A 27,486-nucleotide genomic window follows, 5' to 3' on the forward strand; every position below is an offset into this window, starting at 1 on the left:
TTTTCAAATTTTCCAACGTAAAATCGCTCTAGGTAGCGAACAGTTTTACTTGAATACTGTAAATAAATCAATTGTCAAGTACTGTCACATAAACAAATAACAATTTTAGGAATATGAAAATTCAAATAATGCATTAAAACACTTATAGAGAAAAGAGTTTAGAACATGCCGTAAATGTTTTTGTTAACAGATGTTTTTTTTTACGATATTTATAGTGTTATGATAAACATTTAATGTAACATTATCTTTAAATAAATTAACTATTTTTTATGATATTTTATTAGAAAAGATATTTTAAAATACATTTATAAGTCCAAATGAGTTTACTCCGAAATTTAATACAGAAATATTCTATTGAAGTTCAAAGTGTATGTATTCAAAGTATAACACAAACATACTTATTTTTATAAAAATATTTTTGTTTTAATTGTTTATTTAACCTTAATGTTTTTCGTAAATAAAATGGGATAACATATGATTATAAAAGTTCTAAAATGGTATCTTTTGACAGGTTTAATTGTTTTTATGAACTATGTAAGGTAAGATCGACTCCTTAGCCTATCGTTATGCTAAACGGGGCTGACTAGATTGGAGGAAAAACGTGTTTATTGTTGCAAGTCTTTTGTTAAACGTTAGACCAAGACATCAAAACCTAAAGCTTAAACTTAAAGTCACTGATTAAAAAAGTAAAAAGTAAAAAAAAGTTAGAACAAAGATAAAACATGTTTCAATTTATCTTTAAATTTATATATTAACATAAAAAGCAAACTTTTAACACATAAACTTATACTTATTATTTTATTTACTGTTTTATGTAGCAGGTTTTGTTTAATTTTGTCTTTTAACCTCCTTAAAATCAATTTTATCATTATTACTTTCAATGATCTGTGAGATCTCACAATGATAGTTAAACAAATTTTAACTTTAACATTAACTTTTAGCTTCTCACCAATATAAAATACTCTCTGCAAAACTTAGGAAAAAACATACTGGAACAATTAAATCATTCAAAGATTCTTGTGCAAGAGTAAAACATTTAGAAAAAAATAAGTGAAGTGTAAATAGATTAACAAAAATCAGAAATGAGTTTAGTACTAATAAATGCATAGACTAAAGTGAAAAATAAAGTATTTGATACAATAGAGAACAACTTGCGATAAAAAGTAATGCCTAAACAACTTAATGTTTATTAAAAAACTGAAAACAGTGAAGCAATGTAACACATGTGTACTAAAAAAAGTACAGCTGTTTCAATGAGTTAAAAAATTAGTTTTGTACAATATAAATTAAAAAATTTACTGATTAAAAGCAAACTGAATATAAACTAAGCTAAAAAAATAAATAGTAAAACTCATTACTTTTAAATAGAAAAAATAAGTCAGTGATATAACTATAAATTAATATTAATTTCATACTTGTTTTAAAACAAGTATAGGTAAAAAACTCATATTTTTTAAATATGTCCTCAAAAGTTATTCTAATAATATTTTTTTAGTTTTATATATTTTTTTGACTTTCAAAGAGTTAAAAACAAAATAAAATAGTCTATTTTGCAAAAAAAAAAAGTTTGAATATACTTTACATATTCTAAAATAATAGCAATATTTTTAATTTAAACAGATTAGTTTAAAATTTTTATGATTAGTAAAAGTTAAGAATTTTTATAAATCACTGTTCGGCGTTATTTTATAATTTACGGAAAAATTTCGCAAGTTCTTAGCAACACGCTTTTTTTAAAAAACTTCTTTCATAAGTCGCAGTTATTTAAAGAAAAATGAAGTCAACAATATGAAAAACAATTTAAAACAAAAACAAAACAAGCAAAAATAAATCATTAGTAATTACTAACTAATTAACTCACAACCTAATTGTAATTATTACTACAAAAAACTAATTTAATCTTATTTATAAAAAAATACATTTATCAGTAAAGCACATCGTAGGCCAGACATTTTTCTTTTTCAAAAATTCGGCTTCTGGACTTCTGCTTGCCGTCTTCTGTTACAGATAGTTAAAGCGAAAAAAAAGTTATATTAAAACATACGTTATTTATTATAGTTCCAATAATGTATAAGATTTTTTAAAATTACACGTAAGTTAAAAAACAAGATCTTATTAACCATATCCATTAACAAAATTTATCATTAAAAAGTGAAGTTTTAATTCAATATTCAAAATAGATCACAGTGTTAAGCTAACAATTCTTTTCTTTTAAACATAAAGCTTTTGTCGATAGTAGTTAATTTTAAAAGAACAGTGACTTGTTAGCGTTAGACCTTGTAGTGGTCTTGCAGATTTTAGTGCAATGTCCACGCAATCAACAGGACTATTTGTGTCCGAAGCAGTCCACAAAGCATTTGTGGAGACGAATGAAAATGGAACTGAAGCTGCTGCTGCAACTGGATCAACTTCTGTTGACATTTGTATATCTTCATCAGAAGAAGAGTTAATACCCTTTACAGTTGATCATCCGTTTGTGTTGATGATTTTGTTCAAAAATCAAACTTTGTTCATGCGAAAAGTAACTTCGTTGTAATGAAGATTTCAGGATTCGATTGTTTTCGTTTGTACATCCCGTTTTATTCGTTTTTATTTTGAAGTTGTGTTTGATGTTATGCATGGTTTTCGTTGAGTTTAATAAATACTGTTAGGTTCGATTGTGTAAATGTTGATTTTTGTTAAATAAATTAAGATATCTTAACTATGATCTTATTTTGTATACAAACCAAATGGAAATAGCTAATTTTTACAACTTAAAAGGGTTCAGCAGCAAGTAAATAGATATTCTACTCAGTTACATTTAAGTACTTTTGAAGTATTGTAATAAGCAAGAACGTTTCAAAATTAGTTGGTTATATTTATACACAATACAAACAGCTAGTGTCATAACTTTTTATGTAGTTCTAAGATTAGAATAATATACGTTATGTATTTCTAATATAAACTGAATTATTATCTAAAATTCAAAGTAGCTAACTTTAAGTAATGATGAAAAATCATTAGTAGACATAGAAACTATCATGTTTAAACTAAGTTACATATGTTATTAACTAGTTAATGGTATATAGTTATTTTTTTGTAGTCTATAAGCGACACGTTAGAGATAATAAACATACGATTACGATAATAACACGCTTAATTTAACTAGAACGTTTTGCTTTAAACAATAACAAAATTATTTAAACTAAACAAATTGACTTAATACTTCCAAAAAATCTAAGTAAAATTAAGTTAATTTTCTAGATCACTGGCCGAAAGTATTTTATGATTTACGGGAAAATTTTATAAGTTGCTAGCGAGATGCTTAAAGGAGAAAAAATATTTCACGGGTCGCAGTTATTTAAAACAGATGTGGTAAACTGAACAAAAATATAACTTAAAAAAATAATGATAATAAGCAAAAATAAATGACTAGTATAGTATAGTAATTAACGATTGATAAATGTACAACGTAATTGTAGTTTTTAACTACATAATCTTTATTTTTATTCATTAGTATGTTTTTAGCTGAAAAGTAAATCGTAGGCCAGAAATTTTTGTTTTTAGAAAATTCGGAACCTAGACCGCTATTTACTGTTTTCTGAACTAGTAAAAAAGTTAAAAAGCACTTAAAAACAAATTAAGCTAAGTTCTTATACTTACCCTATATCTTCAAAGACTATAGTTGAAAAAAAAATTATACTTCGAATAGCTTATAATAAGTTATTAGTAGTTGTTTAATACTGAAAAATTGGTTTACATTATTCAAGTTTTATTTTTTAAATATTTGTTTACAAGTATTTAGAAAACTGTATAAACAAAAAAGTAAACTGTATAAACAAAACTCTGAAATAAATGGAAAATTACAAAAGCTTACTAACAAAGGAAAATTATGACTAGCAAAAAAGGTCAATTATTAAAAAAAAAAACAATTTAAAAATTGCTTTGCTATTTTAATATACTAAGTTTTTGTCTACTATAATGGTTATTGTTAACATAAATCATTTAAGTTATTCTAAAAAATAATAAAGCAATATAGAATCTAGATATTTTTATAACTAAACTACACAACTTATATCAGAAGTTCTAAACTGCTAAACTACAAGCTCTTTAAATACATATATAATCTCAAGAAATATCGTGGTTAATTTGGAAAATTTGAGTTTGAATAATTAACAATTTTAAACTTTGTTAAATAAATTGAATATTTTTTACTTATTGGATATAATAAAATTTTAAGAACAGTTTGTTTTAAACAAACTGATTTACTTTCAACACATTTATGGGTTAATAAACACCAGGCTCCAACCTAATTAAAAAAGGTTTCATAAAATTATAATCTTAAACAATATGCTTACAATTTGTAAGCATATTTATACACTCGAATGCAAGTGAACTGCTATAGCTGATGTTAATATTATTTTTTTATAAAAAATTGATTTAAATCCTCGCAATAGTATCTTTAAAACATGATCATTTTTTTGTATAAAATTATTTTGTTTAAAAATACTATTCGCTTTACTTATTATAACATAATTTTAACAATTTAAAAAATTTATTATATCATAGTTGTATATATTATTTACTATTTTAATTCTTAGAGCTTTACACAAGTTAACAATACTCAAGTTGTTTCTATTACCTTTCAATATAAGCAAATAATATTTAAAAAATAATTGTTAAGTTATTTAATTAACAAATTGCTGCGGAAACCTCGTGCTGTTTTTAGATTTTTTAAAACTTTAAGTAATAAAAATCAATTATTTACACTTGTAAAATATGTTTTGTGATAATGATGTTTTTGTTACTTTTAATATTGTTTAAACTCTATTATGCAACCCTTAATCATACTGAAATCGCCTAAATCAATTTATGTACCTCTATAACTATGCAGTTAATAGGGGTACTTTGTATAGACTATAACTTAGTACTGAAGCTCATAACAGTTTAGATGCCAAAATTTGTGATCTTGCGGTTATAGTGGTACACGAATTGATTTAGGTGACCTAAGAATGATTAAGGCAAGGGTTGCATAAAAGAGTTTAAACAATATTAAAATGACAAAAAAATATCATTGTCACAAATTTCGATAAAGATTCTGGTGTTGTAGTTTAAATTCTTCACATTATGTTAGTAAAATGGAAAATGTATTTAGCGATTGCACTAAATTCAAACAAATAGGTTATGTTTTTGCAATGTTTATTGTCAGTGGTTAACAAGTATAAGGTATAAGTCAAATTAAGCGTGTTATTATCATAATCTTATGTTTTATATCTTATACACTATCTTACGTATCGCTAGTAGACTTCAATAAAATCATTATATATCGTTAACTAGTAAATACTATCAATAAACTAATTTTTAAAACATGACTTTTCTTTATCTAAGTATGTTTTTTCATAATTACTTTATACTACAGTAACCTCTCGGATCTTTACGCACTCGTGACGTTACGCACTCTCGTTTAGTTACGCATTTCAGAATTCTATAAAATTCAGAAAATAAAAACTTTCATTTTTTTTAATATTGCACAAATTAGGTTTAATGTATATTTCTGAATTAAAATATGTTTTTGAACGCTAACACACCTCTCTATATCTTTAAATTTTGTTAATTTATGTTCCTTGACTAATTGATAAACATTTAGTTATACCTCAGTATATCAGAAATTTTGTTAACAATAAGAGATTAAATCAAAATTCTGAAATAAACATGACTGTGTTTAATAATAAAAGTATAAAAAAATAATGAGAGTTTAAAACACAAAAAAAAATAATACAGCAGTCTTGCCCTATATAAACACCATCTTATAATTGAAAAGAAAAGCTAAATTATAAATTGAATTTGATAAAGATAATTTCTACTTATTATCAATATAGTAAAACTATATCTACTCGTATTATTATTTTATAGAAATTCAAATCTTTTTTTTTAATACATGTATAGTTTTATCTGTTGTTTTCATATTTATAAATTAAGTAAACAAATAGTTAAAAGTGGGAAAGTGCCCAGTCTGCTTTTAACTAGAAGCAATATAAAAAACAGCTATTAAAGTTAGTATATTTGGTACCTCTCGTTTCTTTACGATCTCTCATATCTTTACGCACTTTTTCTGTGAACACAATGTGCGTAAATAAGCGAGAGGTTACTGTAAACTAAATGTAACATCAATTTAACATTTTGATAAAATTCAGTATATACAAGTAATATATAACGTATACTATTTTATTCTTAGAGCTTCACATAATTTGTTAAGACATCAGCTTTTTGTATTGCGTAACAATATTACCAATTTTGAAAAGTTTCTGCTTTTCACAAGACTTCAAAAGTATTTAAATGTAACTGAGTAGAATATCTATTTACTTGCTGCTGAACCCTTTTAAGTTGTAAAAAATAGCTATTTCCATTTGGTTTAAACAAAATAAGACAATTGTTAAGAAATGTCAATTTATTTAACAAAAATTAAAATTTACACAACCCAACGTAACACTATTTATTAAACTTATTCATGCAAAACATCAAACACAACTTCATAATAAAAATTAATAGAACGGGATGTACAAACGAAAACAATCGATTAAAACTTCTTTACAACGAAGTAACTTTTCCCATGAACAAAGTTTGATTTTTAAACAAAATCATCAACACAAACGGATGATCAACTGTAAAGAGTATTAACTCTTCTTCTAATGAAGAGGCACACATGTCAACAAAAGTTGATCCAATCGCAGCTGCTTCAGTTCCATTTTCATTTGTCTCAATAAATGCTTTGTGGACTGCTTCGGAGACGTAAAGTCCACTGGATTGCGTGGACATTGCACTGAAGTCTGATTTTTCTTCATCAAAAGCGTCTTTTACTCCCAACAAATGTAAGCATTTGTTCAATTTAGCTTCATAGTCAAGTTTGAACTTTGGCATTGCTAGCGAGATATATTCTTCATCGAAGTTATCAACTTTTTGCAGATTTTCAATAGTTTAAACCAGTTTTTCTATTACACTTTTCAATCCGTTTTTCCCATCCGGTAAAATTATCAGCATACTAAATTCTGATTGCTTGTAAGGAATTCTCACACACTTGAACCCTTTTTCATCAACTGAAATGTAAAAGTAAAAACCTGTCCGTCTCATCATTTCAACAGTAGAAGTTTTATTTTCTGTACAATAGAATTTTTCATCTTTAGTTAACCTTGACTTGAACTTTTCACACCAATCACCTTTAAAGTAGATACAACTAACTAGAACACATGCAGTTTCAGGGTCCAAATCACTAAACAGAGCTTTAATATTTCCATTAGTACAACTTGCAACCCAACCATTGATTTTATTTTTAGATTTGTCTGTATTGTTCTTGTAGTCTAAAGATTGAATTTGGCATTTAAATACAGTTTTCATATCACTCTCGTACTTTGAAATTATCTGAAACGCTTTTGAAGGAAAGACAGAGTTAGCAAGTTCAACTTTTAAATTATTAGAATCGTAGTTAAGTACATCAGTCAGCGCTTTGAGCTTAGAAAGAAGTTCTTCATCTTTCACAAATCCTAGTGCTTCTTCAATCTGCTGCTTGGTTATTCCATTTGAACCTAGTAGTAACATAGAAAGAGCAAGCGAAATGCTCAATGGCGAAAAGAAAATGTTTTCGTTTTCATCAGTGATTTCACAGAGCTTTTCAAAGAGATTGACATCAAACGAGTTGAAATTCATACTGATTTTAGACACTACAAACTTTACAAGCTAAAATATAATTCTATATTGCTCATTAATAAATCATTATTTAACTGTTGTGTATAAAATAATTTTATAGTTTGTAAAGCTTAAGAAAATCATTAGTTGATTTTAATGCTCCCTGAATATTAAATGCAAAATGTTTTGATCAAATTAAAAATATTATAGCCTAGTGTATATCAAAATAATTTTATGTTACAAATATTGTTGAGTAACAAAATAAGACATATTTCTAGTATGTCTTTTATACCTGACTAAATTGTTTAGTAACTGAATAATTACATTCTGATTACGTAATTAAAAACGCAACAAACTCAAAATGCACAATTAATAATCCACCATAAAATAAGTGACCTACAACAATTATTTTGATTTTGTAGTGTTTACTGTGGTTTGTTCTAACACTTTTAGCGCTAATGAGCTGTGTTTCGTTTTGATTAAGATAATAGACAGAATTTGTATATATTAAACAGAAAAAAATGGCTCAACTAAACTTTAAAGTTATATATTGTAAATTATAACTAGTTTTTCTTAAAGTTCATGGTTTTCTTACCGTGTCCTTTAGTTTTTGTAATAAAAGAGCTACTACAATATTTATTTTTTAACCTTTAAAATGTTATAAATTGGTACATTAGTTGTAGTATATAAGTTTCAGCTGATACTTGTTAATATATAAATTTTTATTTAAATTAAATAATATGACCAAATACTTTTGAAATGATTAGATAAATAAGTTAGTAACTTTAAAAACTTTGCAAAACGTTTAGACTAAATAGTTATTTATGTTCAGTTTAAAAAATTAAAATTAAAGCACTATATACAAAATATTTAAATATGTTCTTAAAGTAAATTTTGTCTTTTCATCTCCTTAAAATCAGTTTTATCATTTATACTTTCTATGATCTGTGAGATCCCACAATAATAGTTACACAAATTTCAAATTTAGCATCAACTTCTAGCTTCTCCTCAACATAAAATATTCTCTGCAAAACTTCGGAAAAACATACTGGAAGACTCAATCATTTCAGTGATTCTTACAAGAGTAAAACATTTGAAAAAATTAAGTTTACTGTAAACAGATATAAAAAAATCAGAAATAAGTTTAGTAATAAGAAATACTGAGACTAAAGTGAAAAATAAAGTATTTGAAACAACAAAGAACAACTAAAAATAAAAAGTAATGCTTAAAGAACGATATTTTTATTAAACACTGAAAACAGTGAAGCAAATGTAACACATGTGTTCTACAAATAAAATTACAGCTGTTTCAATGAGCTCTGGAATAAACGTAACTGGACTGGTTATATTTCTGGAATGTATAATAGCTAATTTTTATAGACTCTTTTTTTAAAACTTAACATCTCAACAAAAAATACAAACAAGCCTAATAAAACTTTTATGACAAACTTTTTGTAAATAGGCGAGGAATATAGTGTTAGACTTTAATATATAAAATACATTGTATTTTTCTTTTGATGCTAAGTGCGCACCTAAACATTTTTTAACTAATTACAAGAAAATACAATACTACTATCATCGGCTGTAGGTCATCGCGTAGGGGGCACTGGAGCTGTTATTCCACATAGCAAAAAAAACTTTGAATTTCAGATTTTACGCATTTTTTCATTGAGTTTAATAATAAATTTGGTTATTTTTTTTTCTTTGTCCTTCAAACACTACTAAGTTAGAGCTGCAAGCTCAATCTGTGTCAGATGCATTTTAAATATATACAAGTTTTTCAAACACAAAAAGTTGTTGAAACATAAATTTTGAACTGCAGCACAATGTGAATTAAAAAATTAGTTTTGCACAGTATAAATAAAAAATTTAGTTTTGTACTATGTGAATTAAAAAATTAGTTTTGTACAATATGAATTAAAAAATTAGTTTTGTACAAAATGAAATGAAAAAGTAGTTTTGTACAATATGAATCGAAAAATTAGTTTTGCACAATATGAATTGAAAAATTAGTTTTGTACAATATGAATTAAAAAATTAGTTTTGCACAATATGAATTGAAAAAGTAGTTTTGTACAATATGAATTAAAAAATTAGTTTTGTACAGTATTAATTAAACAATTAGTTTTGCAAAATATGAATTAAATAATTAGTTTTGTACTATGTGAATTAAAAAATTAGTTTTGCACAATATGAATTAAAAATTTAGTTTTGTACAATATTAATTAAAAGATTAATTTTGCACAATATGAATTGAAAAATCAGTTTTGCACAATATAAATTAAAAAATTAGTTTTGCACAATGTGAATTAAAAAATTAGTTTTGCACAATATGAATTTAAAAATTAGTTTTGCACAATATAAGTTGAAAAATTAGTTTTGCACAATATGAATTAAAAATATAGTTTTGTAGAATATTAATTAAAAAATTACTTTTGCACAATATGAATTGAAAAATTAGTTTTACACAATATGAATTGAAAAATAAGTTTTGCAAAATATGAATTAAAAAATTAGTTTTGCACAATATGAATTAAAAAATTAGTTTTGTACAATATGAATTGAAAAATTAGTTTTGCACAATATGAATTAAATAATTAGTTTTGTACAATATGAATTGAAAAGTTAGTTTTGCACTATGTGAATTAAAAAATTAGTTTAGCACAATATGAAATGAAAAATTAGATTTGCACAATATGAATTAAAAAATTAGTTTTGCACAATATGAATTTAAAAATCAGTTTTGCACAATAGGAATTCAAAAATTAGTTTTGCACAACATGAATTGAAAAGTTAGTTTTGTACAATGTGAATTAAAAATTAGTTTTGTACAATATGAATATATGAATTGAAAAATTACTTTTGCACAATATGAATCGAAAAATTAGTTTTGTACAATATGAATTAAAAAAATAGTTTTGTACAGTATGAATTTAAAAATTAGTTTTGCACTATGTGAATTAAAAAATTAGTTTTGCACAAAATGAATTAAAAAAGTAGTTATGCACAATATGAAGTAAATAATTAGTTTTGTACAATATGAAATGAAAAATTAGTTTTGCACTATGTGAATTAAAAAATTAGTTTAGCACAATATGAAATGAAAAATTAGATTTGCACAATATGAATTAAAAAATTAGTTTTGCACAATATGAACTTAAAAATCAGTTTTGCACAATAGGAATTCAAAAATTAGTTTTGCACAACATGAATTGAAAAGTTAGTTTTGTACGATGTGAATTAAAAATTAGTTTTGTACAATATGAATATATGAATTGAAAAATTACTTTTGCACAATATGAATCGAAAAATTAGTTTTGTACAATATGAATTAAAAAAATAGTTTTGTACAGTATGAATTTAAAAATTAGTTTTGCACTATGTGAATTAAAAAATTAGTTTTGCACAAAATGAATTAAAAAAGTAGTTTTGCACAATATGAATTAAATAATTAGTTTTGTACAATATGAAATGAAAAATTAGTTTTGCACAATAGGAATTCAAAAATTAGTTTTGCACAACATGAATTGAAAAGTTAGTTTTGTACGATGTGAATTAAAAATTAGTTTTGTACAATATGAATATATGAATTGAAAAATTACTTTTGCACAATATGAATCGAAAAATTAGTTTTGTACAATATAAATTAAAAAAATAGTTTTGTACAGTATGAATTTAAAAATTAGTTTTGCACTATGTGAATTAAAAGATTAGTTTTGCACAATATGAATTAAAAGATTAGTTTTGCACAATATGAATTAAATAATTAGTTTTGTACAATATGAACTTAAAAATTAGTTTTGCACAATATGAAATGAAAAATTAGTTTTGTACAATATGAATTAAAAAATTAGTTTTGCACAATATGAATTGAAAAATTAGTTTTCTACAATATGAATTAAAAAATTAGTTTTGCACAACATGAATTAAAAAATTAGTTTTGCACAATATGAATTTATAAATTAGTTTTGCACAATATGAATTAAAAAATAAGTTTTGCACAATATGAATTTATAAATTAGTTTTGCACAATATGAATTGAAAAATTAGTTTTGTACAAAATGAATTGAAAAATTACTGATTGTAAACAATGTGAATATACTGAAATAAAAAATTAAGTAGTAAAACTTATTACTTTTAAATAGAAAAGACAATTTAATGATATAACTATAATTTAAAGTAAATTTCATACTTGTTTTAAAACAAGTATAGCTAGAAAATACATATTTTAAAAATATGTCATTAAAACTATTTTAGTAATAGTTTTATGGTTATTTTAAACAATTTTTAAACTTTCAAAGGAAATTACAAACAAAATAAAATAGTCAATTTCGCAAAAAAAAAAGTTTAGATAAAACTTACCCTTTCATTCTAAAATAATAGCAATATTTTTAAATTAAACAAATTAGTTTAAAACTTCCAAAAAATCTTTGTAAAAGTAATAACTTTTTATAGATCAGGTCGGTTTTTTTATAATTCATGGTAAAATTTTTCAAGTTCTTAGCGAGACGCTTTTTATAAAAAAATCTTTCATAGGTCGCAGTTATTTTAAAAAGATGAAGTTAACAGTATAAAAAACAATAAAAAAAAAAACGAGCAAAAATAAATGATTAGTCTTCTGTCGTTATTTATATTTGTTATTTCTAAGTTGATTATTGTTAAAGACTTGTTTTAATGTGATTGTCGAAATAAATTTAATTAGTAACCTAACAATTATTTTCTGTTTAAATACAAATCTGCTGTAGGTAGTAGTTACTTTTAACAGAACAGTGACTCATTAGCGCCACAAGTGTCAAAACAAACAACAGCAAGCATTGAAGAACTCATTATTTCTTTAGTATCACTTATTTTATGATTGAATATCAATTATTCAAATATAGATTTTGTTACGTGTTTAACTAACTACTAAAAATTCGCTTCTTAGCATTGTTGAATTGTTCTAACACTTATATCAATTATTAAAACTCGAATTATTTTTAAGTTTAAACTGTACTAACATTCATGCTACTTTAAAATATAACTTAATACTATAACTAAAGCAGAGCTTTAATAAACATTTGGTTATATATAAAGTTATAAAAATTAATTTAAGCAAATAAGTAGAGTAATAGTTTCCTAGGCTTTTACAAACTTTTAAAACTTTTTGAAAAATATTAGTTATATAATATTAATTATTCATGAGTAACATTGAAAATGTTTTAGGTTGTAAAGTTAGTTTTTAAATCAGTATGAATTTCAATTCGTTTGATGTCAATCTTTTCAAAAAGCTTTGTGAAATCACTGATGAAAACGAAAACATTTTCTTTTCACCACTGAGCATTTCGCTTGCTCTTTCTATGCTACTTCTAGGTTCAAATGGAACAACCAAGCAGCAGATTGAAGAAGCACTAGGATTTGTAAAAGACGAAGAACTTCTTTCTAAGCTCAAAGCGTTAAATGATGTACTTAACTACGATTCTAATAGTTTAAAAGTTGAACTTGCTAACTCTGTATTTCCCTCAGAAACATTTATAATGGATGCAAAATACAAGAGTGATATGAAAACTGCTTTTAAATGCCAAATCCAATCTTTAGATTACAAAAACAATACAGACAAATCTAAAAATAAAATCAATGATTGGGTTGCACATTATACTAATGGAAAAATTAAAAACTTGTTTAGGAAATTGTTTCCTGAAACTTCATGTGTTCTAGTTAGTTGTATCTACTTCAAAGGTGATTGGTATAAAAAATTCGAACGTTGTAACACTTACAAATTATCATTCTATTGTACAGAAAACAAAACTTCTACTGTTAAAATGATGAGACGGGAAAGTTATTACTCTTACATTTCAGTTGATGAAAAAGGTTTCAAGTGTGTCAGAATTCCTTACAAGCAACCAGAATTTAGTATGCTGATAATTTTACCTGATGAAAAGTTTGGATTGAAAAGTGTGATCGAAAAACTGGATGTTGATACTATTGAAAACCTCAAAGATGTTAACAAGTTCCATGATGAATATGTTTTGCTAACAATTCCAAAGCTCAAACTTGAGTATAAAACTAAATTGAACAAATGCTTAAATTTGTTGGGAGTAAAAGACGCTTTTGTCAGTGGTCTTGCAGATTTTAGTGCAATGTCCACGCAATCCAGTGGACTATTTGTGTCCGAAGCAGTCCACAAAGCGTTTTTTGAGACGAATGAAAATGGAACTGAAGCTGCTGCTGCAACTGGATCAACTTCTGTTGACATTTGTATATTTTCATCAGAAGAAGAGTTAATACCCTTTACAGTTGATCATCCGTTTGTGTTGATGATTTTGTATAAAAATCAAACTTTGTTCATGGGAAAAGTTACTTCGTTGTAATGAAGTTTTAATCGATTGTTTTCGTTTGTACATCCTGTTTTATTCTTTTTTATAATGAAGTTTTGTTTGATGTTTGCATAGTTTTTGTTGAGTTTAATAAATATTAAGTTTGGTTGTGTAAATGTTGATTTTTGTTAAATAAATTGACATTTCTTAACAATTGTCTTATTTTGTATACAAACCAAATGGAAATAGCTATTTTTTTACAACTTAAAAGGGTTCAGCAGCAAGTAAATAGATTTCTACTCAGTTATATTTAAATACTTTTGAAATAGTGTGATAAGCAGGAATGTTTCAAAATTAATTGGAAATATTGATACGCAATACAAACAACTAGTGTCATAACTTTTTATGTAGTTCTAAGATTAAAATAATATATGTTATGTATTTCTAATATGAACTGAATTTTTATGTAAAATTCAAAGTGATGTTACATTTAGTTAAGTAAAAAGTAATGATGAAAAATCATTAGTAGACAAAGAAATTATCATGTTTAAACTAAGTTACATATGTTATTAACTAGTTAATGGTATATAGTTATTTTTTTGTAGTCTATAAGCGACACGTTAGAGATAATAAACATACTATTACGATAATAACACGCTTAATTTGACTAGAACGTTTTACTATATATAATAATAACATTATTCAACTAAACAAATTACCTTAATATTTCCAAAAAATCCAAGTAAAATTAAGTAAATTTTTTAGATCACTGGCCGATATCATTTTATATTACTCGGGGAAGTTTTAAAATTTGCTAGATAATAGACGAATTTTTTTTACGGGTCGCAATTATTTAAAACAGTTGTGGTAAACAAAAGGAAAAAAAATTAAACGAAATAATTGAAAATGAATTACTAGTAGTTAACAACTGATAAATTTACAACTTAATTGTAAATTTTAACTACAACAACTTTATTTTATTCTAGTATTTTTTTAGCTGAAAAGTACATCGTGGACAAAACATTTTAGTTTTTGGAAAATTCAGCACCTGGACCACTGGTTGTCATTTTCTTATCTGAATAGTTTAAAACAATTTCATATAATTTAAGCTAAATTTCAATACTCCCCATAGATCTTCAAAAAATATAGTTGAGTAAGTTATATACTTCGAACAGCTTACAATAAGTTATTAGTAGTAGTTTAACAATAAATATAATTCACTTTGTAAAGCTTTATTTTTTAAATATTTATTTATAAGTATTTAGAAAACTGTATAAACAAATAACATGTGTAAACTCTGAAATAAATGAAAACTGACATAAGCTAACCAACAAAGGACAATTATAACTAACAAAGAAGGTCATTTATAAAAAAAAATCAAAAGTTGCTTTGTTATTTTCATATACCAAGTTTTTGTCTACTATATTGGTTATTGTTATCATAAATGATTTAAGTTGTACTAAAAAAAATTTAAAGCGACGTACGATCTAATTATTTTTATAACTAAACTACACAACTTATATCAGAAGTTCTAAACTGCTAAACTAAAACCTTTTTAAATACATAAATAATCTCAAGAAATATCGTGGTCATTTTTGAAGATTTGAGTTTGAATAATTAACATTTTTAAACATTGGTAATTAAATTAAATATTATTTACTCATTAAATTTATTAAAATTTTTAAGAACATTTTGTTTTAAACAACTTGATTTAGTTTAAACACATTTATGGGTTAATAAACACCAGGCTCCAACCTGATTTCAAAGATAGAGTATCAAAGAAATTCATAAAACTATAATCTTAAATAATATGGTCACAATTTTTAGTGTAATTATACACTCGAATGCAAGTGAACTGCTTTAGCTGATGTTAATATTATTTTGTTTTATAAAAAATTGACTTAAAATCCTCGCAATAGCATCTTTAAAACATGATCATTTTTTGTACAAAATTGTGTAGTTTAAAATACTATTCGCTTAACTTATTATAACATCATTTTAACAATTTAATAAAATTAATTATATCATAGTTGAAGTCAAAATTTAGTTTTTAACTCTTATATTAACTTTAAAGCTTTACATAAGTTATCAAGACATAAATTGTTTGTATTACGTATATTACATATCAATATCCATTTATTTTTTAGTTAACTGTTTAAGTTATCTTATTAACAAATTGCTGCGGAAACCTCGTACTGTACTTAATTTAAAAACCTTAAATTTAAAAAATTAATTACTTTCACTTACAAAACATGTTTTGTAATAATGATGTTTTTGTTTTTTTATAATGTTTAACTCTTTTATGCAACCCTTAATCTTTCTGAAGTCGCCTAAATCAATTTGTGTACCACTATAACCGCAAAATCACAAAGTTTGGCATCTAAACTGTTATGAATTTCAGTACTTTGTTATAGACCATAGAAAGTACCCCTATTAACTGCTTATTTATAGTGGTATACAAATTGGTTTAGGTAACTCCAGAATGATTAAGGGTTGCATTAAAGAGTTTAAACAACTTAAAAATGACAAAAACATCATTATCACAAATTCGGATAAAGGTTCTGGTGTTGTAGTTTAAATTCTTCACATTATGTTAGCAAAATGAAAAATATATTAAACGATTGCACCAAATTGAAACATATAGGTTATGTTTTTGCAATGTTTATTGTCAGTGGTTAACAAGTAGAAGGTATAAGTCAAATTAAGCGTGTTATTATCATAATCGTATATTTCATATCTTATACGCCATCTTACGTATCGCTAGTAGACTTCAATAAAATCATTATATATCGTTAACTAGTAAATACTATCAGTAAACTAATTTTTAAAACATGATATTTCTTTATCTATTTGTGTTTTTTCATAATTACTTTCTACTCAAACAAATGTAGCATCAATTTAACATTTTGATAAAATTCATTATATACAAGTAATATAAAACGTATACTATTTTTATTCTTAGAGCTTCACACAATTTGTCATGATATTAGCTGTTTGTTTTGCGTATCAATATTAAATTAATTTTGAAACGGTCCAGCTTATCACAATACTTCAAAATTATTTAGATGTAACTGAGTAGAATATCTATTTACTTGCTGCTGAACCCTTTTAAGTTGTAAAAAAATAGCTATTTCCGTTTGATTTTTATACTAAACAAGATCATTGTTAAGATATCTTAATTTATTTAACAAAAATCAACATTTACACAACCAAACCTATTCTTTATTAAACTCAACGAAAACCATGCATATCATCAAACACAACTTCATAATAAAAAAGAATATTACGGGATGTACAAAAGAAAACAATCGAATAAAACTTCATTACAAAGAAGTTACTTTTCCAATGAACAAAGTTTGACTTTTGAACAAAATTATCAACACAAACGGATGATCAACTGTAAAGCGAATTGGCTCATTGACTGGTAAAAAACACAAATATAATTCTTAACTAATCCAGTTGCTGCTGCAGCTTCAGTTCCATTTTCATCTGTCTCAAAAAAGGCTTTGTGGACTGCTTCGGAGACATAAAGTCCACTTGATTGCGTGGACATTGCACTAAAGTCTGCAAGACCACTATCAAAAGCGTCTTTTACTCCCAACAAACGTAAGCAATCGTTCAATTTAGCCTCATATTCAAGTTTGAACTTTGGCATTCTCAACGAGATGTCTTTATCACAGTATTTATTAATATCTTTTAGGTTTTCAACAGTTTTAATGTCCAGTTTTTGGATCACACTTTTCAATCCAAATTTCTCATCAGGTAAAATTATCAGCATACTAAAATCTGGTTACTTGTAAGAAATTCTGACGCACTTGAACCCTTTTTCATCAACTGAAACATACGGAAAGTCATTTCTCTTTATCATCATTTTAACAGTAGAAGTTTTATTTTCTGTACAATAGAATGGAGCTTCGTAGGTGTTATAATGTTTGAACTTATCAAACCAATCACCTTTAAAGTAGATACAACTAACTAGAACACATACAGTTTCAGGAATCAATTTTTTAAACAAAACTTTAATTTTTCCATTAGTACAACGTGCAACCCAATCATTGATTTTATTTTTAAATTTGTCTGCATTGTTGTTGTAGTCTAAAGACTGGATTTGACATTTGAAAGCAGTTTTCATATCATTCTTGTATTTTGCATCCATTATAAATGTTTCTGAGGGAAAGACAGAGTTAGCAAGTTCAACTTTTAAACTATTAGAATCGTAGTTAAGTACATCATTTAACGCTTTGAGCTTAGAAAGAAGTTCTTCATCTTTCACAAATCCTAGTGCTTCTTCAATCTGCTGCTTGGTTGTTCCATTTGAGCCTAGTAGTAGCATAGAAAGAGCAAGCGAAATGCTCAGTGGTGAAAAGAGAATGTTTTTGTTTTCATCAGTGATTTCACAGAGCTTTTCAAACAGATTGATATCAAACGAGTTGAAATTCATACTGATTTTAGACACTACAAACTTTACAAGCTGAAATATAATTCTATATTACTCATTGATAAACCATTATTAAACTATTGTGTGTAAAATAGTTTTACAATTTGTAAAGCTTAAGAAATTTTTTAGTTGATTATAACTCCATGAGTTTAAATGCAAAATGTTTTGACTAACTTAAAAACGTTAGAACCAAATCTTTATCAGAGAAATTTTTAAAATACTACAAAATATTTTTGAGTAACATAATTAGAAATATATCTAGTTAGTCTTTCTAACCTGACCAAATTGTAAAGTAACTGAACTGCCTGTAAATACATTTTGATTACTAAACACGCGACAAATTCAAAATGCACAGCTAATAATAAAAAATAAAATAAGCGATATTAAACAAATAATTATTTCTTTAATGCTTGTTACTGTTTGTTTTGACACTTGTGGCGCTAATGAGTCACTGTTTTTTAAAAGTAACTACTACCAACAGCAGATTAGTATTTAAACAGAAAATAATTGTTAGGTTATTAATTCAATTTATTTTGACAATTAAATTAAAGCTAGAATTTAATAATAATAAACTTATTTAGAGTTATGGTATGTAAGGTCTAGTTATTTTATTTATGAGCAGTTTTTATAAATCTTTTTTTTTAACTTATCTGACCAAAAGTTTGTTTAAGGTTTTGCAGTAAATTAGCTACAGTTAACTTCATTAAGCCTTTTAAATTTTATAAGTTGCTTTTATTGTAGATATATAGTAATATAGTTTGGTTATTTATAGTTGCTATATATATGTATGTATATACAAACTACAGTTGGTAATTGTACTTTTGAAAGTTTTAACATACATTAATAGGGGTAGTTTATTACTTTTGAAACGAAAACATAGATAAAGTAATATAAAGTAGCAAAGAGTTTAAACAATTAAATGTTATTTATTTGATACTTTTCAAAAACAAGTATAGCTAATAAGCACACGTTATATTAATATCATTGAAATTATTTTTAAAAAGTTTTAAGGCTTGTGTTTTGTTTAATAAATTTTTACAAAAAACGTATAAATATCAATTTAGCACAATTAAAATTTTAAAGTTCTATTACCACTATGATATAAAACAATAACAACATTATTTAAACTAAACAAATTACCTTAATATTTCAAAAAAATCCAAGTAAAATTAAGTAATTTTCTAGATCATTGGCCGAAAGCATTTTATAATTTACGGGAAATATTACAAGCTGCTAGCGAGATGCACTTAATAGAAAATAAAATATTTTATGGGTCACAGTTATTGAAATAGATGTCGTAAACAGTATAAAAAAAAACAATTTTAAACAAAAAAATCACAAAATAATTGAAAATGAATTACTAGTAGTTAACAACTGATAAATTTACAACCTAATTGTAAACTTTAACGACAAAAACTTTATTTTATTCTAGTATGTTTTTAGCTAAAAAGTACATTGTGGACCAAACATTTTAGTTTTTTGAAAATTAGGTGCCTGGACCTCTATTTGCCGTGTTCCGATCGGAATAGTTAATGTAATTTAATACTTACCCTAGATCTTCAAGGACTATAGTTGTAAAATTTTATACTTCGAATAGTTTATAATAAGTTGTCAGTAGTTGTTTAATACTGAAAAATTAGTTTACTTTGTTAAAGCTTTATTTTTATAATATTTATTTATGAGTATTTAGAAAACTGTTTAAACAAATAACATGTGTAAATTCTGAAATAAATGAAAACTTACAGAAGCTAACCAACAAAGGACAATTATAACTAACAAAGAAGGTCATTTATAAAAAAAAAATAAAAATTGCTTTGTTATTTTCATATACCAAGTTTTTGTCTACTATATTGGTTATTGTTGTCATAAATGATTTAAGTTGTACTAAAAAAATTTTAAAGCGACGTACGATCTAATCATTTTTATAACTAAACTACACAACTTATATCGGAAGTTCTAAACTGCTAAACTACAACTTTTTTAAATACATATATAATCTGAAGGAATATCGTGGTCATTTTTGAAGATTTGAGTTTGAATAGTTAACAATTTTAAACATTGGTAATTAAAATAAATATTCTTGTTCATTTGATTTATTAAAATTTTGAGAACAGTTTGTTTTAAACAACTTGATTTACTTTAAACGCATTTAATGGTTAATAAACACCAGGCTCCAACCTGATTTCAAAGACAGAATATCAAAGAAATTCATAAAACTATAATCTTAAATAAAATGGTTACAATTTGATAGAGTAATTATACACTCGAATGCAAGTGAACTGCTTTAGCTGATGTTAATATTATTTTTTTATAAAAAATTGACTTAAATCCTCGCAATAGCATCTTAAAAACATGATCATTTTTTTGTATAAAATTGTGTTTTTAAAAAATACTATTCGCTTAAATTATTATAACATCATTTTACAAGTTTAATAAAATTTATTATATCATAGTTGTATATAACATTTACTATTTTAATTCTTATAGCTTTACATAAGTTATTAAGACATAAGTTGTTTCTATTACCTTTCAATATAAGCAAATAATTTTTAAAAATTACTGTTTAAGTTATCTTATTAACAAGTTTCTGCGGAAACCTCGTGCTGTTTTAAGATTTTTAAAACCTGAAGTAATAAAAATCAATTATTTACACTTCTAAAATCTGCTTTGTAAACGCTAAAAACAATATGAAAGTGACAAAAATATCATTAACTCTTTTATGCAACCTTTATTCATTCTGAAGTCACTTAAATCAATTTATGTACCAATTTAACTATGCAGTTAATAGTGGTACTTTGTATAGTCTATAACTAAGTACTGAAACTCATCACAGTTTAGATGTCAAACTTTGTGATTTTGCGGTTATAGTGGTACACAAATTGATTTAGGTGACTTTAGAATGGTTAAGCGTTGCATTAAAGAGTTTAAACATCTTAAAAATGACAAAAACATCATTGTCACAAAATTGGATTAAGGTTCTGGAGTTTAAATTTTTCAGATTATGTTAGTAAAATGGAAAATGTATTAATCGCTTGCACTAAATTCAAACATATAGGTTATGTTTTTGCAATATTTAATGTCAGTGGTTAACATATTTAAGGTTCTAGTAAAACTAAGCGTGTTATTATCATAATCGTATGTTTTTATCTTATACGCCATCTTACGTATCACTAGTAGATTTCGATAAAATAATTAGATATTGTTATCTAGTTACTATCAGTAACTTAAATTTTAAAACCTGATTGTTTCTTTATCTAATTGTGTTTTTTCATAATTACTTTTTAGTCAAACAATGAAACATCAAATTAACTTTTACCTAAAATTCAGTATATACAAGTAATGTATAATGTATACTAATTTTATTCTTAAATTTTAGAACTTCACACAATTTGTCATGACATTAGCTGTTTGTATTGCGTAACAATATTACCAATTTTGAAAAGTTTCTGCTTATCACAATACTTCATAAGTATTTAAATGTAACTGAGCAGAATATCTATTTACTTGCTGCTGAACCCTTTTAAATTGTAAAAAATTAACTATTTCCATTTGGTTTCATACTAAATAAAATCTTTGTAGAGAACCTTAAATTATTAGAAAAAATTGACGTGTACACAACCAAACCTAACACTATTTATTTAACTCAAAAAAAACCATGCATAGCAACAAACACAACTTCAAAATAAAAAAGAATAAGACAGAATGTACAATCGAAAACAATCGAATAAAACTTCAATACAACGAAGTAACTTTTCCCATGAACAAAGTTTGACTTTTGTGTAATATCATTAACACAAACGGATGATCAATTGTGAAATGAATTGGCCCTTTGACTTGTATAGAAGCACAATATTTCCTACAAACTGATCTAGTTGCTGCTGCAGCTTCAGTTCCATTTTCGTTTGTCTCAATAAATGCTTTGTGGACTGCTTCGGACACAAATAGTCCACTTGATTGCGTGGACATTGCACTAAAGTCTGCAAGACCACTATCAAAAGCGTCTTTTACTCCCAACAAACGTAAGCAATCGTTCAATTTAGCCTCATATTCAAGTTTGAACTTTGGCATTTTCAACAAGACATACTCACAATGGAATTTATTAATATCTTTGAGGTTTTCAATAGTTTCAACGTCCAGTTTTTTGATTACACTCTTTAGACCAAATTTCTCATCAGGTAAGATTATCAGCATACTAAAATCTGGTTGCTTGTAAGGAATTCTGACACACTTGAACCCTTTCTCTTTAACTGAAATATAAGAGAGGAAACTTTCCCGTCTCATCATTTCAACAGCAGAAGTTTTATTTTCTGTACAATAGAATGGAGCTTTGTAGGTGTTACAACCTTTGAACTTGTTATACCAATCACCTTTGAAGTACATACAACTAACAAGAACACATGCAGTTTCAGGGTCCAATTCACTAAACAAGTCTTTAATTTTTCCATTAGTATAACGTGCAACCCAATCATTGATTTTAGTTTTTGATTTGTCTGCATTGTTCTTGTAGTCTAAAGATTGGATTTGGCATTTAAAAGCAGTTTTCATATCACTTCTGTACTTTGCAACCATCTGAAATGTTTCTGAGGGAAATACAGAGTTAACAAGTTCAACTTTTAAACTATTGTAATCGTAGTTCAGTACAACATTTAACGCTTTGAGCTTAGAAAGAAGTTCTTCATCTTTCACAAATCCTAGTGCTTCTTCAATCTGCTGTTTGGTTGTTCCATTTGAGCCTAGAAGTAGCATAGAAAGAGCAAGCGAAATGCTCAGTGGTGAAAAGAAAATGTTTTCGTTTTCATCAGTGCTTTCACAGAGCTTTTCAAAGAGATTGACATCAAACGAGTTGAAATTCATACTGATTTTAGACACTACAAACTTTACAAGCTGAAATATAATTTTATGTTACTCATTGATAAAACATTATTCAACTATTGTGTATAAAATATTTTTACAGTTTGTAGAGGTTTATAAATTTTTTAGTTGATTATAACTCCCTGAGTTTAAATGAAATTTTAAATAAAGAATTAAATGAAATAATTTTACTGTTTATAAAGCTTAAGAATTTTACTAGTTTATTATAGTGCTCCCTGAATTTTATTGCGAAAAGTATTGATCAACTTAAAACCTTAGAGCCAAGTGTTTATTATAGCAATTTTCATAATACTACAAAATATTGTTTTGTAAAAACATTAGACATATATCTAGAATGTTTTTCATACCTGACTAAATTGTTAAGTAACTGAATACGTACATTCTGGTTACTTAGTTTAACACGTGACAAGTTCAAAATGCACAATAAATAATCAACCATATAGTATGTGACTTACAACAATTGTTTTGATTTTTTCAAGGTCACTGTGGATTGGTCTAACACTTTTGGCGCTAATAAGTTATATTTCGTTTTGATTGAGATAACTGCTGCAGGCAGAAGATATTTATATTAAACATAAAAAAAATTAATGAACGGAATAGAAAATTACTTTTTCTAGTTTTTTATTAAAGTTCATTGTTTTCATACCGTGTCCTTTAGTTTTTGTAATAAAAATCTAACAAAATAGTTTTATATCCTAAAATAAATTGGTGTTCTAGTTGTGGTATATAATATATAAGTTTTATGAATACATTTTTTAGTTTTATATGCAGAAAACATGCCTTGATACTTTTCAAAATTTTTAAAGTAAGATCGCTCCAGGTAGTGAACAGTTTTACTTGAATACTGTAAATAAATCGATTGTTAAGTACGGTCACATAAACAAATAACATTTTTAGAAATATAAAAAACTAAAATAATTCATTAATACACTTATAGAGAAAAGAGTTTAGAACAAGCTGTTAATGTTTTTGTTAACAAATGTTTTTTAACGATATCTATAGTGTTATGATAAACATTAAATGTAACATTATCTTTAAATAAACTTGACTATTTTTTAAGATATTTCATTAGACAAGGTATTTTAGATTATAATTATAAGTCAAAATGAGTTTACTTCGAAAATTGATAGAGAAATATTCAATTGAAGTTCAACGAATGTATTAAAACTATAACACAAACATACTTATTTTTACTAAAATGTTTTTGTTTTACTTATTTATTTAACTTTAATTTTTTTAGTAAATAAAATGGGATAACAAGTGATTATAAAAGTTTTAAAATGTTTTTTTTTTCACAGGTTTATTTGTTTTTATGAAATATGTAAGGTAAGATCGACTCCTTAGCCTGTCGTTATGCTAAACAGGGCTGACTAGTTTGGAGAAAAAATATGTTTATTGTTGCAAGTCTTTTGTTTTGCAAACCATTAAAACATTAAGCTTAAACTTAAAGACACAGAACAAAAAAGTAAAAACTAAAAGTTTATACAGTTCGAAAAAAAATTAAACATTTTTAATTTATTTTAAAGTTTAAAGATTAACATAAAAATCAAACTTTTAACACACAAACTTATACTTATTATTTTATCTACGCTTTGATGTAGCAGGTTTTATTTAAATTTTGTCTTTTCACCTCCTTAAAATCAATTTCATCATTATTACTTTCAATGATCTGTGAGATCTCACAATGATAGTTAAACAAATTTCATTTTTAACATCAACTTTTAGCTTCTCACCAATATAAAATATTCTCTGCAAAATACTTTTTGTGATACTGTAAAGGGGATGCCATAGAAAATTATAAAGTTGTAAGCTTGTGAATCAAAACCACCTATCAAAATTGTTATGAAAATTACTGATAGCTTTCTGAATAATTCTGAAGGTTTGTTTACATATAAAGTATACTCATTTTGTAGTGTAAGTGTATATATCTATTAACCATACAAAAAAAAACTTTTGATAGCTAAAAGTTTAATTTTAATATTGAAAGGCTGTTTCTAAAAATATATACATACACTAAATATCTATTACTAAACTTTATATAGGTGTGGCCTAGTGGTGTAAGAGTTCTTATGACAATTTGAAAACTCTCTGTGTTGAAGTGGTACAAAAATATTTTATTTTGTGATACCAGCAATAAAAAATTTGGTAAAGCTAAGTAGTATCCTTTGTTGATTTCCTGTAGTAGGTACTTACCCAAAAACAAAGAAAACAAATACATGTATCCAGGGTTGTCAGAAAAAGTTTTATAAACGTAATAAAAAAGTCGACGCTCAAAAATTTTGATCAAACAACCTAAAGTATAGAGAGATCGTTCCGTTGTCAAACGAAAATATAAAGTACTAAAACCTATTTTAAAATATGGAATTTTAAGTACTTAACAAATGTTTAATTGAATCAATCTAAAACACCACTTTTAGATTTACTTGTCGCCTGAACTGCAACTATGCTCAATGCATGATCTACAGTGGGTCATTTTTATTCACATGTAGTTTTTAAAAGTTGCTAAAGTGTGGCATTTCAGGTTAAATCAAACAAACGTCTACCTAGTTTTTAGTTTTCAGATCTCATAGCAACCCTTAATTTCTGACAATCCTTCTCTACAGAATAGAGCCAAGTAGTACCCGTAACAATCGTTCTAGAACGGATAGTTCTTAAATACAGAATTCAGACAACGGTACATGTTTGGGGGATCAAGATTCAAATCAGACGGGCCTTTAGGTTTATTTTCTCTCGTGTTGATAGTATTACAACAGGGGATTCTTAAAGACGACAGTAACATGCTCTACTTATGTAGAAACAGTCAGGGGCGTCGCGTGAGGGTGGCACACTGGAGCTGGAGTGTTCCACGTAGTCAAAAGTGATAAAATAAAAAATATTTTTTCATTAATTTCAGATTTTTCGTCTTTTATGATTGAATTTGATAATATGTTTGGTTATTTTTATAATTTTATTTACCAAATTATTTTTACACAATTAACATATACCAAATTTCCCATACAAAAAGGTCTTTAAAAGCTTATTTGTTTACCATACAAACTTATTCTTATTATTTTACTTACGCTTTGATGTAGCAAGTTTTGTGTAAATTTTGTTTATTCATCTCCTTAAAATCAGTTTCATCATTATTACTTTCTATGATCTGTGAGATGACACAATAACATCTACATAAATTTTCATTTTTGCATCAACTTCTAGCGTCTTACCAATATGGAATATTCTCCGCAAAATCTAGGATATTCTATCATAGACAGTCAAACTTAAAAAAAATAAAATGCTATAATACATTCTAAAATTTTATTTTTGCAATAGATCTTCAAGTTATTGTTGTATAGCTTATACTCTAAACAGTTTATAATAATTTATTAGTAATTGTGTATTACTTAATCAGTTAACTTTGTTTAAGTTTATTTTTTTAGTATATTTTTATAAGTAATTAGCTAACTATTTAAGTAAGTAACACGAGTAAAGTCTAAGGAAGAAAAAAAAAATAGCTAACCAACAATTTAAAATTCTTACCAGCTAAATGTTATTTACTAGCAAGATAATTTAATAACTGCTTTTTTTTTCAAATTGTTCGTTCTTGATCACTAAAATATATATTCTAACCATAAATAACAAAGCTTTTATAAAAAGAAAAAAGTGTTAATGTAATAAAAAAATTTAAATACTTATTAAATTACCTATGCAACTGCTAGACTACCATTTTTGAACATATCAATTTCATGTAACATTCGTGAAGCTTTAATAACTTAAATAGTGTTACATTACTAGTATATATCAAACTGTAGTACAATAGTTTATTTTGTCAAGCTACAGCTGTTTTAAAGAACAATAGTTGTAGTTTTATTTCGACTTAAAACTACAATAGTTCTGTATATATTACTGTTATATATTATTTTTATTCAACTGGTAAAATGATGTTATAATAAAGTAGTATATTTTACACGAAAGTTACAAGACATCATCTATTTGTATTGCATATATGACAAGTAATTTATAGAAGTCTCAAATTTTCACACTCGCAAGACATTAAAATTCAATCAAAATTGCTGTTGAGACCTTGTACTGTTTTACAATTTTATTAGAGTTATATAAAATTACATTTACAACAAATTTAGTACAAAATGATACCATAGTTAAGAAACTTAGTTTATTTAACATAAGTATACAAACCTAAAAATCTCAAAAAGTATTCTAAAAGAACTCACGAAAACTATACGTAGT

At 25.5% G+C, this 27,486-nt stretch overlaps 5 protein-coding genes across 5 annotated transcripts; 1 reads left to right on the forward strand and 4 right to left on the reverse strand.

The window, feature by feature from the left end:
- Positions 1-6,567: 6,567 nt before the first annotated feature.
- Positions 6,568-7,680, reverse strand: LOC145838093 (serpin B10-like). The gene is made up of 2 exons (XM_082945630.1): positions 7,095-7,680; positions 6,568-6,932 (listed from the first exon to the last, which is right to left on the reverse strand). Exons 1-2 carry the CDS (start codon positions 7,678-7,680, stop codon positions 6,568-6,570), a joined length of 951 nt encoding a protein of 316 aa, XP_082801756.1.
- A 5,207-nt stretch (positions 7,681-12,887) lies between these two features.
- Positions 12,888-14,006, forward strand: LOC145838094 (leukocyte elastase inhibitor A-like). Its single transcript, XM_082945631.1, has 2 exons — positions 12,888-13,191; positions 13,435-14,006. Exons 1-2 carry the CDS (start codon positions 12,888-12,890, stop codon positions 14,004-14,006), a joined length of 876 nt encoding a protein of 291 aa, XP_082801757.1.
- Positions 14,007-17,328: 3,322 nt separating this feature from the next.
- LOC145838095 (serpin B6-like) lies at positions 17,329-17,730 on the reverse strand. Its single transcript, XM_082945632.1, has one exon. It carries the CDS (start codon positions 17,728-17,730, stop codon positions 17,329-17,331), a length of 402 nt encoding a protein of 133 aa, XP_082801758.1.
- Positions 17,731-17,742: 12 nt separating this feature from the next.
- Positions 17,743-18,393, reverse strand: LOC145838096 (leukocyte elastase inhibitor-like). Its single transcript, XM_082945633.1, has one exon. The coding sequence runs from the start codon at positions 18,391-18,393 to the stop codon at positions 17,743-17,745; it is 651 nt and encodes a 216-aa protein (XP_082801759.1).
- Positions 18,394-22,122: 3,729 nt separating this feature from the next.
- Positions 22,123-23,244, reverse strand: LOC145838097 (leukocyte elastase inhibitor A-like). The gene has a single exon (XM_082945634.1). The coding sequence runs from the start codon at positions 23,242-23,244 to the stop codon at positions 22,123-22,125; it is 1,122 nt and encodes a 373-aa protein (XP_082801760.1).
- Positions 23,245-27,486: the final 4,242 nt, after the last annotated feature.

This window comes from Thalia democratica, chromosome 6 (genome assembly GCF_965202585.1).
Source record: "Thalia democratica chromosome 6, ktThaDemo2.hap1.1, whole genome shotgun sequence".
Classification (NCBI taxonomy): Eukaryota; Metazoa; Chordata; class Thaliacea; order Salpida; family Salpidae; genus Thalia; species Thalia democratica.